The sequence below is a fragment of the Nymphaea colorata genome, chromosome 1, assembly GCF_008831285.2.
Source record: "Nymphaea colorata isolate Beijing-Zhang1983 chromosome 1, ASM883128v2, whole genome shotgun sequence".
NCBI classification, from domain to species: domain Eukaryota; kingdom Viridiplantae; phylum Streptophyta; class Magnoliopsida; order Nymphaeales; family Nymphaeaceae; genus Nymphaea; species Nymphaea colorata.
Window position 1 is genome coordinate 4,070,843 of NC_045138.2, and position 20,241 is coordinate 4,091,083.

Below are 20,241 nucleotides of genomic sequence, written 5' to 3' on the forward strand. Positions count from 1 at the left end.
GATTCATTAGGCCTGCAAGGTTTCACTGAGGAGATCAGCTTGGGAGGCCACTGGCAGTGTCTACAAGAACTGGTGCGTCTGGAGCTTTATGACTTTCCCAATCTCAAGTCCCTGGTGGACATCAATAATACTACTTCCTTACAAAATGATGCAGTAGCCACAACAAGTCCCACGGATGCAAAGGAACAGCTTGCTTGCCTCTTGAATCTTGAAGACCTAGTTGTTTCCTGCTGCCCCGCAGTCGATCTGCCGCAAGAATTAAGGGACTCTCTTGAGGACAGGTTACGCATAGAAACAGAAAGGGCTTGAGGTACTGTTGTATCATGTTGAGGTGCTGCTATATCACGTTCCTGAAATTTTTTAGTTCATTTTAATTGTCTGAAATGTGTGTGGTGTTTAAAATTGAAGACAGGTTGTAACTAATTGTTTGGTTAAATATGAATTTTCGCATTTCATCGGCTCTTTTCTCTCTCTCTCTCTCTCTCTCTCTCTCTCTCTCTCTCTCTCTCTCTCTCTCTCTCTGTATCCAAGTCTGTTGGATCCGTATTTAAACCTGGAACGTAACTAGCATAGAAGATCACTACCTATTGTATTGCCATAGACATTGCTTTCTAAGAAGGCATGTATTCAATCATACATGATTCACCAGCCTGTGTCTGAATGAAAATTTTTTAATTTATGTCACACCTTTTAATATTGTGATGAGTAAGGGGATCTCCAGTACATACCAGTACTTACTCTTCATTTGATTATGCCCAATATCTCAATAAATTTCAAACTTGGACATAAATAAAATTGCTCCAAATCTTAGGATGTTAGTGAAGTGTTTGCCTCACAAAATCTAAAAGGTTCAAGACTTTCCTTTAATTTGGTTACTACACCTAATTAGAGGTTCATCTCATCTTAAACTTCTTATAGGAGTGTTCAATACAAAAAAAAAAAACATGTATTTACTGATGCATGAAAAAGTATGCATCCCTAAAAATTCCTTTTTTGATGTTTATGTCCAAGTGTCAGTAAAAGGGATGCATTACTGATGGATACTGTATCTTTGTCAGTAAAAATTCATGCCTTTGGGAAGTTCCCAAGAAAAAAGTCGAACATTACTGGCGTTTCAAGGAAGAGTCAATAAAGATGTGTATCTATACGACGGATCTGCGCAAAGTGAATGTTTGATGGGTTTTTTTTTAATCTACAGCGGGGAAATGGTCACCGCTAGAGCTTAAAGTTCCATATAAGTCAATCATTACTGACGTGGCTCTTGAAGCACCTTATGTGTATGTGTGTGTGTGTGTGTGTGTAGAGCACCTTATATGTCCACACACATGATCTGCCAAGTTGCATGCCCATAGGAGGGGATGAGCTTTAATTACTCCTCTCTTATGACCATAGCACCCAAATCTGCCTTGTCTGTGAGAGTACGCCTGTTTCATTGCAGTGTTCCTTTGTTTCTCAGTGTGTGTTTGTACACCTCTCCCATTGTAGTGGTCCTTTTTTCTTTGGCTCAAGTTTTCCTTTTTTTTTTTTTAACGGCTGTTTTTTCTCCTCAATAGCAAGCCTTTTTCTGGTGGGAAAAAGGAAAAGCATAATTTGCTAGGAAAGCACAACCATGCATGCAGCCTCTTTAATTTAAATATACGTTAATGTTGATAATTTGTTTTACCTTTTTGATTGAGATAATGAGTATTACAGCTCCAACTTACTCTGTTAAACTGGACTGTTTTCTTAAACAACTCAAGCTTGGCCTTAAATTAATCTTTGATTTTGTAAATAAGTCGCATGTATTATGGGCAACAGCAAGGAGCACCAAATTACTTAGAAAATTTTAAGTGATCTTGAGCTTGTTAGTCCTAATGGATTAATGCAAGAGTGGTTTTATTTTTACCTTGTTATAATTCAAGAATATACATGCTGAGTCCATGATTCTTAGTTGTTGCTCGATGTTTTAATTCACTACATAAAACTGTAGTTTTATTGATGTGCGAAAAATGTCAGCAAAAATACAGAAACCATCAGTAAACGTATTACTGACAGCACAAGAAATCTGCCACTGTATATGATGTGCTGAATCTTTCATTGATAGTTTTGCAGTTCATCAATATATGTCCACTTATACTGGCAGATTTGGATGTCAGTGTATTCCCATATGAGGGGATGGGCTTAAAGCGTATATGTTTGCTGCAAATGATACTGGAGTATGCATGGGAGAACTTGAGGGTATCACTTTGTTGAATGACTTGTCCACACGACAAGAGAGTGACCTCTGAAAAGAGCAAGTCTTTTTTTTTTTTTTTTTTGGTCTTTAGATGATATATGGGAATTAGATTGGTGGTGGGGAGAGTACAGGACATCCTGACGGGTATGACTAAAATGCATAAATTATCGGAAAATGACTTTTGATTAATGTGGGAGATTGTTTCTAGATGTGCCATTGAAAGTGGAAAATGAATTGGTGACTCACAAATTGAAAGGCATTGGGAAGAGTATAGACAAGTGTGGTGGGTTGCCGCTTGTAGTCCAGACCATAATGTCCTCAATGCGTACGAAAAGGATGACGGAAGACAACTGTAAAAGCGTTGAGAATAGTGGGATATAGGAATGGAAGATGCCTGCCCCATAGTCTTCCACCCAATATGGAGGCATTGTTACTGGTTTCATGCTGAGCTGTGATGACTTGTCAGCATCTTTTGCAGACTTGTTTTGTCCAGTACTGCATTTATCCAAAAGGATTGTGAGATAGAAATTGAGAGATTGATCATGGAATGGGTGGCGCATAGATTGATTAATCAAAAGAAAGGCTCTGATGTGGAAGTGAGAGCAATCCAATGTATTGATGATCTGATAAATGGGTGTTTGACTGAAGAAACTGAATATAAGAAAATCAAATTGCATGACATTTTGCATGACCTTGCCTCATATATAGGTAGAAGGGAATATAGGTCTTTGTGTTAAAGGAAACAAATGCACAACGTCCAGGTCAATGACCATATCGTAGCTGGCTGCCATCTTACCATAAGACGTCCATTCATCTCAACTCTCTCAACTTCAACATGCTTCAAATATCATTAAGAAAACCTTGACATGTAGAGGAAAGGAGAGCTCTTTCCTTAATGCTGTAAATATTTCCATTGTAATTGACTGTTGTAAAGTTGTTGTATATAATCTCTTGGATTTTTTAGTAAATAACAAGTGAAGTTTTCCATTGAGAATTTTTCTTTCCAGTTCCCCTTTATCGTGCCCTTGTGCATGAGTAAAGCTGTTCACAGTCTGCTACTGAGCAGACCCGCCATCTGTCATTACTTGCTGTAGATGATGCAGAAGCAGCCATGCCTAATGCCTCGGCGGCAGCAAATATGTTGCGAACATTGTTGAGTTGCAATATTAGGGACCTAAAAGGACTTGACCAACCTAAAGGGGAAACTGTCCATAGAATTTGGGGAGGGTTAGAAAGGAAATTAATACAGGAAAAGCACAATTGCTCAAGGAGAAGCATCTTCCAACCCATTTGACATTAGACTTTAAGGACCAAGATGACGACAAAGTCGCCAATGCTTCTGAACATAGTAGCATATTTGAAGCTTAGGTAGCCTTTGCTCCGATGGCAGACTCCCCATACACACATACACAGAAACGATAGACTCCCCATACATACACACACAGAAAATGAGAGAGAGAGAGAGAAAGAGAGAGAGAGAGACGGGACGATGATCGACAATGATATTCCTGATGGTTAAAAAAAACAAAAACACCTCTATGTTTCCGGTAAGAGAGAGAGTGACCTGCCTTCAAACCCTCTATATCGAGCTAAAATGGACGACAATTGGCAGACGGACACACCCATTTTTATCACGCTCAACCAAAAGGAAACAAGGATAAAAACCCTCTGCATTGTGGGGGAATGTAGGTCTGTTGATGCAAACCCTCTGGGCCACGCAGAGGGTTTTCCTTTAAAACCCTCCATGGGAGGGAGAGAGATAGAGAGATTTCACTAAAAAAGCGGGTATTTATAACTCACTCGTGGAAAAAGTCGTGACAGTAAAGAGAAATCATTACTCACGTAGAGTGAATCCCTATCACTTGTTTCCTTTTTTTTAGCGCACATATGGAGAAGGCTATAGCGGTGAACTTGCTTACCAGTACAGCTTTATTGCAGCGAAAACGAGCATGGATCCGTATAATTGAACGTTCGTCGTCTTTTTTTCCGTTCTGTGAAGAAGCGTCTACCTGTGAGTGTAATTACCGGTACGGGTCTATGGAATAAGAACTATCATCATCCTAAGTATATGTCGTAAAGGTCGATCATTACTGACGTCTTCTTTGAAACGTCCATAAACATACAGAAAATTAGCCAATTGTAGTTTTTCTGTGACGTTACTTTCCATTTGTCTTCAGTAGCATTTTTCCGCGGACAGTACTAAGATATTCAATCTTTAGTGACATTTTCCAAAAAAAAAAGATTAGTAAACATCTCATTTTCCTTGGCTTTCAATGACGTTTTTTTTAAATGTCAATAAAGGTGATAACCTTTGGTGACATTGCTCGTCAACACTAGTAAAAATTTCAAATTTTTGATCTCCCACACTTGTTATTTTAATTTTCAAAAGTCTAATCATTAGTGGTGTCATACTTCGCATCAGTAAATGTTTTAAATTTCCTCCAATATCTTTTCTCGCCTATATTTTAAACTTTTATTAGTGACACGAACACATTTGCGCACGTACAAATCTGGCTGCCTTATTAAAATATATGTGCCTACTCATTCTCATATTGTCTCTCTTCCTCCTTTCTACCCGCTCAAAGGTTTCCCCCCTCTCCCTCTCCCTTCCTTCTCTCTCTCTCTCTTCATATATATATATATATATATATATATATATATATATATATAATTTATATGCCTAGTTTTTTATGCTTATGTTCATTTTAAATTATTGCAAAAAAGAGGATGCCAATTGCCACTTCAATTATGGATGCTAAAATTTGTCGTGATCAGTAGCTTTTATTTTCTTCTTTTCTTATTTGTCATTTTCTTATTCTTATTAATTTTATAGAACATTAAGACATTAAAACAAATAATTTCCTTTTTAAAAAATGAATAACAGTCTCGAAAAAGCCCACTATCAATATGTTCTTGGTTAGTCCGCTGGGATTTGCATGACTGACTGTTATTGGGCTATCCTGATCATAAAATCCAAATTCAAAGACATATTTAAATCCAAATTCAAGGACATATTTAAATCCAAATTCAATGACGTATTTAAATTGTGTAGCAATACCCTGATCACGTGGATGAGTTGGATTTCACCTTCATAATAGCTTTGGTCTAATTGGAAACAAACAACCAAAAAAAAAAACAAAAGAGAGTACCAAATTTAGATCCGAATAGCTACCTAATTAATCAGATGTATACATATACTCAATCTGAAAAAGGTGTGCTGAGCCATGCACAAGTGGACAAGTTAACTGTTAGGTATGACAAAAATGAAAATTAAAAAAAACAGATTTTGTAAATATCAGTATTGGCTACAATATACAATTGACAAACAATGCGGCGCATTTTTTCGAGAAAAACTTCAAATAGAAAATTCAAGATCGGTTAGAGAGATCACGTGCCACTAGTTCGTCTTCATTTTAATAGCATTCACATTCCATTGGCTTACTTACCCCTGCATGAGCTTGCGTCGCCTCTATTTTTTCTTTCCCTTAATTGTCGGATTTTTTCTTTCCAGATGATGTAGAGATTTTTTTCGGGATTATTTAGCAGCAATCATGGATCTTGCCAAGCTGTAGAGAATGTGGTCCTGTCGATTCACCACAATCCAAATTAAGTGGTGGGCAGGTTAAACTTCCAATGCCCACTGATGGGATGATTCTTTCGTATAAAATCAACAACTAGGAATTAAACAAACGGGGAGACCTGCTGCGCTTGTGTATAGAGAGCGAAAGAAGGCTAAGAGAGATCAACATTGTTTTCGACAATATATATATATATTCTCTCTCTCTCTCTCTTAAGTCCAACGTATTTGTTCACAATTATTAACTTAGTTTACCTACCAATTTATTCTCAAGATAATATCTAAAAGATTAGAATATTGTTTTCAAAAAATGTTTTGAACGTTGTATTTTAATATAAGAAATTCTTTGGGTTCAACCATCGTTGGTCACGTGCTTTTGCTTCTCTCTTTTTCTCTCCCTCTCTCTCTCTCTCTCTCTCTATATATATATATATATATATATATATAGATACATATATATATATATATTGGTAAAAAACAAACCACTTGGATAAAGACAAATATCATACCTCTTAAAATTACTTGTAAATTATTATTTTTCCCAAACCTTATAGATATGATATTGAGAGCTATTTGATGAGAAACATATATTAAGTTCATAATTTTCTTACATTAATTATGTTTTTTAATAGTAAACCGTTCTTTAGAGAGAGAAAGACAAGGAGAGAAATCAGAGAGACGGAGGAAGATTAATAAAGAGAGAGAAAATGAAATGTTAAGAAAAAAATCCAAGGAAGAGAGAGAGAGAAAGATACCTAAGAGAAGTGGGGAGTGATTGATAAAAGAGAGAGAACAAGAGAATTTGAGAGAGGAATAAAAAAGAGAGAAAGAGAGATATATTAATCTTGCCGAAAATTCGAGACAGCCACTCCAGCTAAGGTCAATTAATCTTCATTGCGCTATAAGGATTAATCGCTCTCTCAATATAATTTTATAATTTAAAATCATTTTTCTGGTGTATTTAAGTGGAGCTGGTTATGTACGTCATCCATGTGTCTGCAATTTCACATGTCATTTAATAATGACAAAAAAAATACCTGTGATTAATACAAAAAGATGTTTTTTTTAGGACAACAAAGGAAACCACAAAAATAAGATTTGAGGATTCAATAAAGGTAAAATTTGTCAGTTTGTATATAAATATTGTTATAAAACAGTAAAAACATTATTTTGCCCCGCTCATAGCATTATCTCATTTCTCGTAAATATTTTATTATCTCATAAACATTATCTCATACTTATGTTTCATGTTATCTCATACATGTGTCTAATCATTATCTCATAAATATTTTATTATCTCATAAACATTATCTTTAATGTTATCTCATACATTCATCCGTTAACTTCAATACGAATCTTAATGATGTTTCGATTAATTGAATCTATTTATCTTTAATGTTATCTCATACATTCATCCGTTAACTTCAATACGAATCTTAATGATGTTTCGATTAATTGAGTCTGATAAAGAAAAACAAATTGAATTGTCTCTTATCATCTCTTATCACGTTTCCAAGTGAGTGGGAGAAACCCACTGCAGAGTGTTGGAGCTCCTACGCAATCCCTTATCATCTTAAAGTGCATGACCTATGGTTCAGGGTGTGTTTCAACTTGCACATATGTGAACACCCACCCACACCCGCTCCCCCACCCCTTCCCTTCTTTTTTTTGCAGCATAGGAAGTTGAAGCCTTGGACATAGGAATTGTGCCAATCCCTTGAACAAATCTTTGATCATATTGGGTTCAGGATTTTGCATCAGAATCCAATTAATGCCCAATTCAGATCCATTTTCTTGTATTGCTTTTTTTCTTGTGTTATTGCATCAAAAAACCCAACTTCTTGTGAAAGTGAACACCTCATGTGGGAAAGTGATTTCACTTTTCCATGGGCATGATTCTTTTTCTAGTAGACATCCTCTAGGCATCCTCATTTTTCACAATGGCTTCACGAACATTGTAGGGAAGATGTTTTTTTTCTTTTCATATGAAAATGTCACCCGTTTTGATAGAAAAGTGGGAATCCTAAACCCAATATGATCAAAGACGGGTTTCAAAGGGGGTTGGCACAATGACTTGGTTGAGTATGGTCGCTACAAATTAAATGTCAGATGCGTCAACTTCCTATGCTGCAAAAAATGCAGAAAGGGGGGCGAGGGAGTCGGTGTGGGCGTGTGTTCACGTATGTGCAAGTTGAAACACACAATGAATTGAAAGTGGGTCATGTACCTTATGATGATAAGGGCATCAGTAGGAGCTTCAACACTCTGCAGTGGGTTTCTCCCACTCACCTGAAAACATGATTGGAGACAGTTCAATTTGGTTTTCTTTGTCAGATCTGATTAATCTGAAAGATTCGTATTAAGATTTGTTGACAAATATATATATATATATATATATATATATATATATATATATATATATAATGTAGTGTTAGAGGGTTAGTTATAATCCTCAAGACAAACTACCAATCTAATGAAGAACAAGAACACAAATTGAATGAAAAAGAAGGAAACATGTACAAAGGAAAGCAAAATAATAGGATTTTCAATTAATCATCTTCACCCTCTTGCGAATGAACTAGCAACACTTCCTTTAAATAGAGCTTCCTAATTGATTGGGTCTTGGACCTGGAACTAAAATAATAATGTCCAAGCTCAATTAATAAACGAAAACTTATAAAAGATCCAATAAAACTAAAATAGAATGGATCCATTCTAAGATCCGGGCTGGGTGAACTGCTCCTGCATCATTGTTCCATTCTTGGATCAGATCTGAGTGAAATGCTCTCTCTCTCTCTCTCTTTCTCTCTCTCTCTCTCTCTCTCTATATATATATATATATATACAGACACGTTGGAAACCTGTGCCAGACTGGTTTTTGGAGGTGAGTTGAAGTTTAAAAGATTAGCTCGAATCTATTTATATATATATATATATATATATATATATATATATATATATATATATATATATATATATATATATATATATATATATATAATATATATATATATATATATATATATATATATATATATATATATATATATATATATATATATATATATATATATATATATATATATATATATATATATATATAGACACGTTGGAAACCTGTGCCACAGACTGGTTTTTGGAGGTGAGGTTGAAGTTTAAAAGACTAGCTCGAATCCATGGTGGATTAATTTCCCTGCCCTGAGCACGTGGTCATGCCACAGTCCAATTTAAGCAGTGGGCTGGTCAAACTTCGTCTTTCATATAAAATCAGCAACTAGAAATTAAAGAAAGGGGGAGACCTGCTGTACTTATATACAGAGAGAGATAGAAAGAGAGAGAGGGAGAGGAGGCCAAGAAATATCAATATTGTTGACAATAAAAAAATTGTATTGTCACTATATATATGTGTGTGTGTGTGTGTACACACACCTATTGTCATGCCAATCTTACTATTATGACAATTAAAGTTGGATCTTGTTAATGGATTCAATATGTACTTTTGCAACCAAGTCCAAATTTGACTTTGAAGTCCAGCAAATTATTTGTAGCTACTAATTGGTCATACCCAAGATCGAAATAAAATTGAATAGAAGATTGTATACGCAAATTGTTTTTACATAATGAAATCTGACAAACGAACGATTAACAAGAAACCTGACGAGGATGAAAAAGAAAACTTAAAGAGATGCAGAAGGTTTGGGTTGGGAGATCTTTCCACCAGATTTATTAATTAGCAGCATATAAACTAACTAATTTAATTTCTTATTTAGCACACAACTTAATAAAAAAATGCATAATTGAGCATTTTTCTCATGTGCTTCAGTATTACAAACATGTTTCATCACATTGAAGAGAAAAACAGGTGACACGACTACTAAGGGGAAAATTCATGTGAACCACAGAAACATGGAGGATGAGAGAAAGAGCCGTCCATGGAACTGACAAAAGAGCGTGGAAGCCGAGCGCTGGATGTCTTTTTATATTATTGTCTAAGCTAAAGGGAGTAAGAGAACTGTGCATCTGCTCTCTACCCATATGATGGTGCTAATTGTCAACGGTAATTGTGGCAGGGTGGTCTTTATATTTCCCCACCTGAAAATTGCTTCTCTTCCTCTTGCTTTTCCATCGACAGAGAAACCGGGGAAGATGGCAATAGCAATTGACGCACTTGCGGCGACAGCTATTTCTAATCTGTTGAGGGCTGTAACCAGTTTGTTGAAATACGATGCGGACCTCATCTTGAATGCCAAAGACGATCTCACGCAGCTCCAGAGCAAGCTCAAGCACTTGCTGAAGACCCTCAAAGACACAGATCACAAGCCCTTTTCCAGCAGCGAGCAGGAGGAAAATGTGTCTGGAGAGCTGGAGGACGTTATTTATGATGCCCAGGACATCATCGAAGAATACCGAACCATAATTGAGCTCAGCAAAGGGGAGAACTTAGTAATTGCGTTATGGAACAAGGTAAAAGAACCCTGGATCACTCTATGCTCTTGCTTTAATCAACATGTATATGCTAATCCCTACCAACTTGGAACTAATATTAAAAAGATCAACCAAAGGCTTGAAGAAATAGCGAAAGATAGTAAAATGGTATATCTGCCCAACACAGCACCAAAAGAGAGTAGTGGAGAGGGTCCTCAAGAGAAAAACCATCACATTGATACTGCACAACCACCCATAGGCAGAGCCGAGGATAAGAAGAAAATAAAAGAACTCTTGTTTGACGTCTTTCAAGAGAGTACTGTGGGAAAACATGGTGTTTCTGTTGTATGTATTGTAGGTCAATGCGGGATTGGGAAAACTACTCTAGCAGAAATGGTCTTTAATGATGTTGAAGAACAGTTTGGGAAACGCAGGTGGTGGGTTAGTGTTTCAGAGAAGCCAAACTGCATGGGTCTGTTGCAAAACATACTAAAGGAAGTATGCAAGGGATCGGAAAGCGAACTTGAGGGTATCGCTTTCTTGAATGACTTGTGCACACATTTACAGAACGAGCTCTCAAAAAGCAAGTTTTTGTTAGTCTTAGATGATGTATGGGAATTAGATTGGTGGCTGCCAGAGGTAGAGGATGCTCTGATGGGTGGTGCAAAAGAAAGCAAGATTTTGATCACCAGTAGAAAGGAAGAAGTCTCCCAATGGATTGGTGGTAAAATGTATAAATTACCAGAAATGGTTTTCGCTGAAACTTGGAGATTGTTTCTGGATGTGGTATTGAAAGAAGAAAATGAATTGGTGAGTCACAATTTGAAAGTGATTGGGGAGAGGATAGTGACCAAGTGTGGTGGATTGCCGCTTATGGTCCAAAAAGTGGGGTGCTTGCTTCGTGCAAAAATGATGACAAGCGATGACTGGGAAACGGTTGAGAATAGTGAGATCTGGCAATGGGCAATGTCAGCCCCATCTTCCATTGATACAATTCTTTGACAGACACGAACATTTATGGCTTCCCTAATCTCTAGTCTTGGTGGACGTCAATAATATTACTCCCCAACAAAATGATGTACCAGCCACATGTCCCACAGATGCAAAGGAACAGATTGCCTGCCTCTCGAAGCTTGATCAATCGTTGATAATTTACAGATGTCATGCCCTTGATCTGCTGCAATGACAGATTATTAGTGTTTTGCTATATCATGCTACTGAAAATTTTCTATTCATTTTAAATTGTCTGTAGTGTGTGTGGATTTTAAAGACAATTACAAAATTGTAACTAATCTTTTTGTTAAATATGCAATTTTTGCATTTTGTCGGCTCTTCATTTTCTCTCTCTCCCTTGTTTGATTTGGAGCTAGCGAGATTTTTATGTCATGTTTTCCATCTACAAAAGTAGAGAAAATGTGTAAGAATCAATAGATTGCAACTATTTTCAGCGAACGTGATAGAAGCAGGAGAGCGTGCTGCCGTTTGACAGGATTTAGTTATCTCAATGTGGCTTGTAGCCGTCTGGCTTATCTTGGAAGCACTGATTAATTTCTGATCAGGTCATAACTTTGTCTTTCACCCACCACACATTTGGCCTAAATATTAATTCTTGGCGGATCCAACCACTGTTTTATTTTCCATCCATTTATATATATATGTGTGTGTGTAAAAGATTCAAATCTGCTCAATCCCATCCATATTTAAAAATGTAAGGTAGCTAGCAGAGATGATCACCTCCTATTGTATTGCTGAGCCCTCCACCTAAGGCAAATTTTGATAAACATTCCTCTTTATGAAGGCACTGTAATGATATTCAATCATGCTTGGTTCGCCAGCACCTAAGTCTCTCTCGTGAACAATTTTTTATTTATGTGACACCCTCTCAAAGTAAGGGAATTACTATCCTACCAGTACTTACTCTTCATTTAATGAAACCCAACATCCAGATATATTTGAATTTCGGAAACAAGAAGATTGCACCAAATCTTATGATGTTAAATTAAGTGTTTGTCTCAAATAATCGAAACGTTAAAGTTTTTAAACCCACAAAATACTTGACAAAAGTATCAATTATGTACATATCGGTACCTACCGGCACCATATATAAATGATACATGCGGTGCTGTTTGGATCAAATAGATGGACACAATACTAAAAATTACCTTTTTCCTTTTCCTTTAAGGAAATTTTAAACAACAATTTTAAATATTATTTTGTTTTATATACACCTAGAATATAACCCCACGTTTGGTACATGATCCTTTAGGCAATGTTCAAAGTTTTGTTCGCACTGATTCTTTATCTCTTTTCTCTCTTTCTCTCTCTCTTTCTCTCTTTCTGTCTCCCTCTCGCCCTTGGCAGTTGGCCAAGGGTTTCATTCTCGATTGCTATATGAGGTTTTCATTTTCATGGCAAACCCTCCGCCGGTTGCCGAGGATTTCTTTTTCATGGCAAACCCTCCGCCGATGGCCGTAGGTTTCTTTTTTATTGCAAATCCTCAGCCGGTGACCAACGGATTTGTTTTAATGGGAGGCCGGGGGTATTCAATCTGCGCCGGAAATTCATGGACCTAAAATCTCTTAATGGTGAACGAGAGGATATTTTCTTACAGAGAGGTCCTCCATTTTTCGGATGTGTTACACTTTCGATCTGATTAAAGCTTCTATTGCTGGTAGTCCTAACTGAAACATCGATAAACAAGTTCATTATAGATTTTCTTTTTCCGATTATTTCTTTATTCCATCCCTTGTAAAATTTCTTCAAGGATGCTTCATCAACTGTCTTAGAATTTGATATTTGTAGGCACAGTTTGAAACTATCGCTACATATTTTTAGTCAAGGTTTTGACACTTTTACGCTTTGTTTGGTTGGATGGAAAGAAAAGGATGGAATGGGAGGGAAAGGAAAGGAAAGGGAAGAGAAAGGGAAGGAAAAGGAATGGAATGAAAAGGAATGGAAAGAGTTGATTAAAATGCTTGTTTGGATAGAAAGGAAAGGGAAAGGAATGGAATGGAAAAAAATACTAAATAGCACATGGATTTAGAAATGAGGGAAAAAAAAGGAGGGGTAGTGTGGGAATAAAAAACTCTTCCACTTACCTTCCTTTCCTTTTCTTTCCAATCCGTCCGATTGGGAGGAAAGAGATTTACACTAAACAATCCCTCCCTTTCCTTTCCTTTCCCTTTGCAGCCAAACACCCTTTGCCTCTTTCTCTCCCTTTTCTTCCTTACTAATTAGCCAACCAAACAAAGGATGGATTGCTCAATGTCTCCCTTTCCCTCCCTTTCCCCCCTACCAAACAGGTCGTTAGCGACGGTTTTAAGCATTGTTAAAGAGAGATTTGTTAATAGAAGGTTTTAAGATAATGATACAGAAATGCTACTCCAGCTGAATAAGCTTAGGGAGAAGAATGATGTAATTGCTCCTAAATTAAACATCAAGATGTCAAACATTTGTTAAGTGGCTAGTGCTCTGATCGACACAGTAGTGTACTAGGGCATTAAAAATTTATAATGCACACTACAACAAGATGCAATGTCATCGAAAGACCGAAGGTTGTTCAAAGCTGGTTATATACACCACCTCCATGTATATGATTTCATGTGTCAATTTAAGTATGACAAAAAAAAAACCATGATTAATACAAAAATAAACTTTTATTAAGTATAAAATGGAAACCGCAAAAAATACTTGTGGATTCGATAAAGGTAAAATGTGACAGTTTGTATATGCATATTCTTATGACCAACATATCAATTTAAACACCAAAAAAGAGTTTTTGTTTTTTATGCAACTTATATCGTTATTTCATTATCTCATAAAAATTTTATTATCTCATAAATATTATCTCATACTTATGTTTAGTGTTATCACATATGTCTATCCATTATGTTATTATTTTGTAAATATTTTATTATCTCATACTTATGTTTAGCGTCATCTCATGCATCTGTGTGTTATTTCATTATCTTATAAATTTTTTGTTATCTCATATACATTATCTAATACTTATATTTGGTGTTATCTCATACATACATATGTTTGTTATCTTGTTATCTCATAAATTTTTTGTTGTCTCATAAACATTATCACATACTTGTTTATTATTTCATACTTATTTGTTATTTGATACACATGCATACATAATGTTTAGGCATAAAAGTAAATATACATGTTGATAGTACAGTCCGTTCTCAGTGTACACACATTGCATATGCCGGGGTGGTGTATGTAACTCAATCTAAGGGCTGTTGGTAATATTAAAATACAATGCTGATGTTTTGAACCGTTGGGACATGACCTGCCCTATGTCGTCCCTCTCATTGTGTTCAGACTTCTCAAGAACGTACCTACTCTCTCCTTCACTTTTAGGCGAGGTTTTCAGCGTCCAACCGCCGATGCTTTCTCTTGCATTCAATCACTCTGCTTGTGAGAACCATCTCCCCATCACGCCACTGAAAGAACTGGTGCCATCTTTGGGTGAATATCTGATGCCTTCAATCTTTGGTACCTCTCTCTCTCTCTCTCTCTCTCTCTCTCTCTCTCTCTCTCTCTCTCTCTCTCTTTGTGTGTGTGTGTGTGTGTGTGTGTACTTTGGGTTTTTGCAGGTTCGGCTTATATTTTCCTAAGTAAATGGTTGCCCTTCCCAAATGGTGATGTTGTATAGGTGCAATCATGTCGAAAATCTACTTGCAATGATTTGTTAGTTTAGTCATTCTTCATAAGTATTATTATGCATCTACCATTTGCTGGCCAAATGAATAGCAGTCATGGAATCCAATGGGCAATCAAATATTTACTAATTCCCTCAGTTCACCCAGCTATGCTGGCCTCGTCGGGGCTTCCTCTTTATGTGGAGCAAAATGAATGTACCTTAAAAAACTAGAGCAGATTCATGGGGCACTTGTTATTATGTTTTATGAATATGCTATATTTCAGGTTCATGGAACAGTAACAAAGTGTTATTGTAACCAAACAGTTTCATAATGACTCACCATTCCCTCAACCATTATATTCTCACCGCTGCCTTAATTTCTCTTGACATATTCTTTTAAAGTATTACAAGTATCCGGTTTTTTCATGTTTGAAAGTGAGAAAAATAATTAATGCTGAGTTATCATTAAAAACAAATAATTTCTGTATAAAAAAAAATTACTGGCCGAAATGGATGTCATTGTATTCCCAAAGGAGGCGATGGGCTTAGACCATATATGTTGGCTGCAAATGATACTGGAAGAAGTTTGCAAGGGATGTGGGAGAACTCGATTTTTGCACATGACTACAGAGTGAGCTCTCAATAGAGCAAGTCCTTTTTTTTTGTCTTAAGATGATATATGGGAATTAGATTGGTGGAGGGAAGAGTATAGGAGATCCTGACGGGAGGTGCAATGAAGAGAAAGATTTTGATCACTATTAGAAGGTATTGGGCATCTGTGCTAAAATGCATAAATTATCGGAAATTACTTTTGCTGAATGTTGGTGATTGTTTCTAGATGTGCCATTGAAAGAGGAAAATGAATTGGTAACAAATTGAAAGGCATTGGGAAGCATATAGTAGACAAGTTTGGTGGATATAGGAATGGAAGATGTCTGCCCCATCGTCTTCCACCCAATATGGTGGCATTGTTACTAGTCTCATGCTGGGCTATGATAACTTGCCAGCATCTTTGCAGACTTGTTTTGTATATTACTGTATTTATCCAAAAGAATTATGAGACAGAAAGGGAGAGATTGGTCATGCAATGGGTGGCGCATGGATTGATTGACCAAAAGAAAGGCACTGATGTGGAAGTGACAGCAATCCAATATGTTGATGAACTGATAAATCAGTGTTTGATTAAAGAAACTGAATATAAGAAAATCAAATTGCATGACATTTTTTATAACCTTGCCTCATATATAGGTGGAAAAGAATATAGCGATGCCTTTATGTTAAAGGAAACAAATGCACAACATTCAAGTCAATGGCCATATTGTAGACCGCTGCCATCTTTTCGTAAAACCAAAGGGGAGTGAGGATTTTTTTCAGAGGCGGGCCAAATGATGCAGCCAACTTATCTGGGTATTGCCATACTAAACCCGAACCTAAAAAATACATAAAGCAACTAAAAATTTTCAATTTTTTTAAACATATCTTTTGTTCAATTAGTTGGGTTCAAATTTTTTAATGTAATTTTTTTTTTCAATTAGTTGGCCCCCTGCCTCTGCCCTAAGCCTGGGCGTCGCGCCGGGTCCGATAGGCCGGCCCGGCCCAACTTCCGCTCCCCCTCTCCCTCTCCCTCTCCCTCCTCCTCTCTCTCCCTTTCTGCTCCCCCTCTCTGTTCCCCGTTGTTATCACCCCAAATTTTTCAAAAACGGGGCTATTAAAATTTTGGGTCTATTATTTTTAAAATGAATTTTAAATCCAAGTTTATATCCAAATCTAGCATTTCAAACTCAAAATCCAATTATCAAATCCGAATTAGATCCAAAATCAAAGTTTAGATCCAAATTGGGAATTCCAAAGCTCTACCCTCTTGAATTCGAATTTTGAATTTTGGCTCTATAACTCTTCCATTTTGAATTCAAATCTTGAATTAGAATTTCGAAATTTGGCTCCAAAGCTCTTATCTCTTTAATTCAAATCTTGAATTCGAATTTTAAATTTTGGTTCCAAAGCTCTTATCTCTTTAATTCAAATCTTGAATTCGAATTTTAAATTTTGGCTCCAAAGCTCTTCCCTCTTTAATTCAAATCTTGAATTCGAATTTTAAATTTTGGCTCCAAAGCTCTTCCCTCTTGAATTCAAATCTTGAATTCGTATTTTGAATTTTGGCTCCAAAATCTCTATAAATACCCCATAATCTTCTCTCTTGAAAGGGGCCAACCATGGAGGAACCTCATGTGCTTCCTCACTTGAAATTCCAAATTTTCATTTGCTCTCTCTTTCTGTTTCTCTCTTTTTCTCCAACTTGGAACAAGTTTCATCAAACAACAATTCCTCAAGGGAGGATGAAGATCTCTTGGAGGCTACGCCGTCATCATCTTAGAGCTTCACTCAAGGAGGTCTAGGATCAAACCAAACTAAGGTGTTCACTCTCTCAAAATCATTTGTATCTGAGGTATGTAAACCTCCATTTTCATTTCCTCCTTTTCTCACTTCTTCTCCCCATGGTCATATGAGATGACCCTCAATCTCTATTTTTAGAGTCGAGACTATGCTCAAGTGCACCGGGAGCATGAGAAAAAGAGATGATTTTTTATTTTCATGTTTAAATCATGCAATCTTTCCTTTTCATATCCTCCTTTTCCTCTTACCGTCTCCCTATGGCCGTGCAAGATAGCTCAAATGATCCGGAATCAAGAGCCTCTCTTGAGTGCACTGGGAGTATGAGCAAGACAGAACAAAATCCATATCTTCATTTATCTCCAAAAATATACTTGTTATATTTTCTTCATTCATCATTCATGCTTGAAATGATGCTCATGCATGATATTCTAATCTTCCATTTATGTGACCCAATGCATGATGAGAGTGAGTGTTTGGGGTTGGGATTTCTTCTTGTGATTTTTGAGGTTGGGACTTGTCTAACCCGGAGAAAACCTTCACGGAATATGTACATGTTAATATGCATTTGCATATCATTTTGCGCTAGTTTCTTTCCTAATCACCCCATTAGGAACCCTAACGAGTGTCTCGTTATATTGCTTGATTTTCTTTCATACCCAATGGTGGAAGAAATATATCCATTGTGACAAACCAAATCATAACATTCCATGTTTAGATATGAATCATATTTTCCGAAACATTTTCAAAAGAAACTTCTCTAATACGGCCTTCGAGACTTAACTTAGGTTCTTGCATGAGCCCAACTTCCCCTCCGGCCTACATAAAAAAATTGAAGCCGACTATTTTCAATTCATTTCTTGATTTTAATACTCATGAAGACGTATGCGTATATACATGTTATATATATATGTGTGCACATGAATATCTTTCTTTGTCATTCTCTTTTTATGATTTAACATATCCTTTTACAAACTCTCATATACGTATATATAAATATATATACGTGTATTCCATTTTTAAATCTCTCTCCCTCTCTTTTGAAAATGATCTTTTCTTCTCTATTTGATTTAAACATCATTTCTTACAATACGTATCTATACATATATATATACAAATATATGTACATATATATACATATATGAATACATATCTCTCTTTCTTTTAAATCTTTGATTTTATGATTTTCAAGATCTCTTTCTCTATATCTCTCTTGGGATGTAGTCTTTCATATTTTCCGTTCTTTCAATATCTTACTATTTAAGATTTTAATTTTTTATTTGCCGACTTTATGAAGACCACCAACCAAGTAATGACCCAATATTGAATTCATGTTTGATAGGTCTACAATCCTAATCCATTTTCAAAAGCTTTTCCTTCATATATATGATATTTACAAAAACAAAAATCTTAGATGCATGTTATGGTAGGAATGCCTTAGATGAATGTTGTGGTAGGAATGCTTCATTCTCTTTCAATCATATAGGATTAATGCATCCATTCGTTTTCGCTTCTACACAATATCACAAATGAGCACAATCACATCTCCAAAAGAATTTAAGCAAGAGGGAATTGACCTCTAATTAGGTGGTAACCGAATTAGAGCAAAATTTCAAACCTACTTAAAGTCTTAAGAGAACACTAACGTGATTTCAAAATGATTTTACAAGCTTTTCAAATAATATTTACTAATTCCATTTTTTCCTCAAAATATTTCACATTCTCAAGCGATTCTTCAAGAATCTTTTCAAAAGTTTGAAACACTAAACTTTTAATATTTTTCAACACTGCATATAGAATCAAAAAGTTGTTTAAGTCAAAATGAAATGCATCAATGATAAACATAGTCCTTGGGTTGATTACTCCCGGTAAAGGCGTCGGGAACGGTCGATCCTCGTACCGACGGCGAGTCTCTTTCTTCCCTATTTCAAAACTAAACTTCAATTTTCTGAAACACTCCAAAACCAATAAAAATTTTGGAATGCAAACACTCGTCTCCCCCTCTGCTCTCGCCTCCCGTCTCCCTCTCCGCTCCCCCTCTGCCTCCGTCCCCCTCTGCTTCCCGCTCCCTCTCTGCTCTCCCTCTCCCTCTCCAGTCTCCCTCTCCCTCTCCGCTCCCCCTCTCCCTTCCCGTCTCCCTCTCCCACCCCTCTATCTCCCTCCCCCTCCTCCTCCGTCGCCGTTGCTACAGCCGTAGGGCGACGGGAGGGCGGGGGGAAAGGAGGTCGGCTCCATCGCCGTCGCCGTTGCTGCAGCCGAAGGGCGGGGGGAAAAGGGGTCGGGAGGGGGAGAGGGGTTCGGGAGACTCGAGAGAGCGAGGGGAAAGGGGCGAGGAGGGCAGGCTGGGCTGAGCCGGGTTCTGGCCAGGCTAAGCAGCCCGACGGGACGGCCCGGGCCGGGCCCGAGCCGAGACCTAGGCTCTTCATTGTAGCCCTTGAAATAAGATTCAAAATTTTGAAATCCGTTCATCCCAGGGTGGGTTGCCTCTTGTAGTCCAGGCCATAGGGTCCTTGACTAGAGAAAATTTCTGCCCATTGTCTCAAATCAAGTTAACTGAATCGTTGTGTTGGGACAATGATTCCAGAACCAAAAAACTGACCGTTGGCTGATAAAGTGCGAACCTATGTGTCAGTGACACACTTTTGACTATATTGACTAAAATGCTCTTAGTTCACATTGAAAAAGAAAGCTTTTTGTAAAAAAATTAAAAATAAAAAAATAAAAAGACTATGAAAGACAATTATTTTTAAATACATTACCAAATTATTCTTTCCTCTTTTACTGCACATGGTCAGCCCATAAAAGTAACTTTCTCTCATACGCTAAAGTGAGCAACCTAACAACGTTACTTAGGTAGCCTTTGCCCTGTCATCTCATACACACATACACACACATACACACAGAGGGAGAGGCTGATGGCGGAACAATGATCGACAATGACATTTCTGATGGTAAAAAAAAAACAAACAAATACCTCTA

General features: G+C 36.9%; 1 protein-coding gene across 1 annotated transcript; it reads left to right on the plus strand.

Annotated features, from left to right (window-relative positions):
- Positions 1-9,830: 9,830 nt before the first annotated feature.
- Positions 9,831-11,219, plus strand: LOC116267317 (putative disease resistance protein RGA1). The gene has a single exon (XM_031649002.1). It carries the CDS (start codon positions 9,831-9,833, stop codon positions 11,217-11,219), a length of 1,389 nt encoding a protein of 462 aa, XP_031504862.1.
- Positions 11,220-20,241: the final 9,022 nt, after the last annotated feature.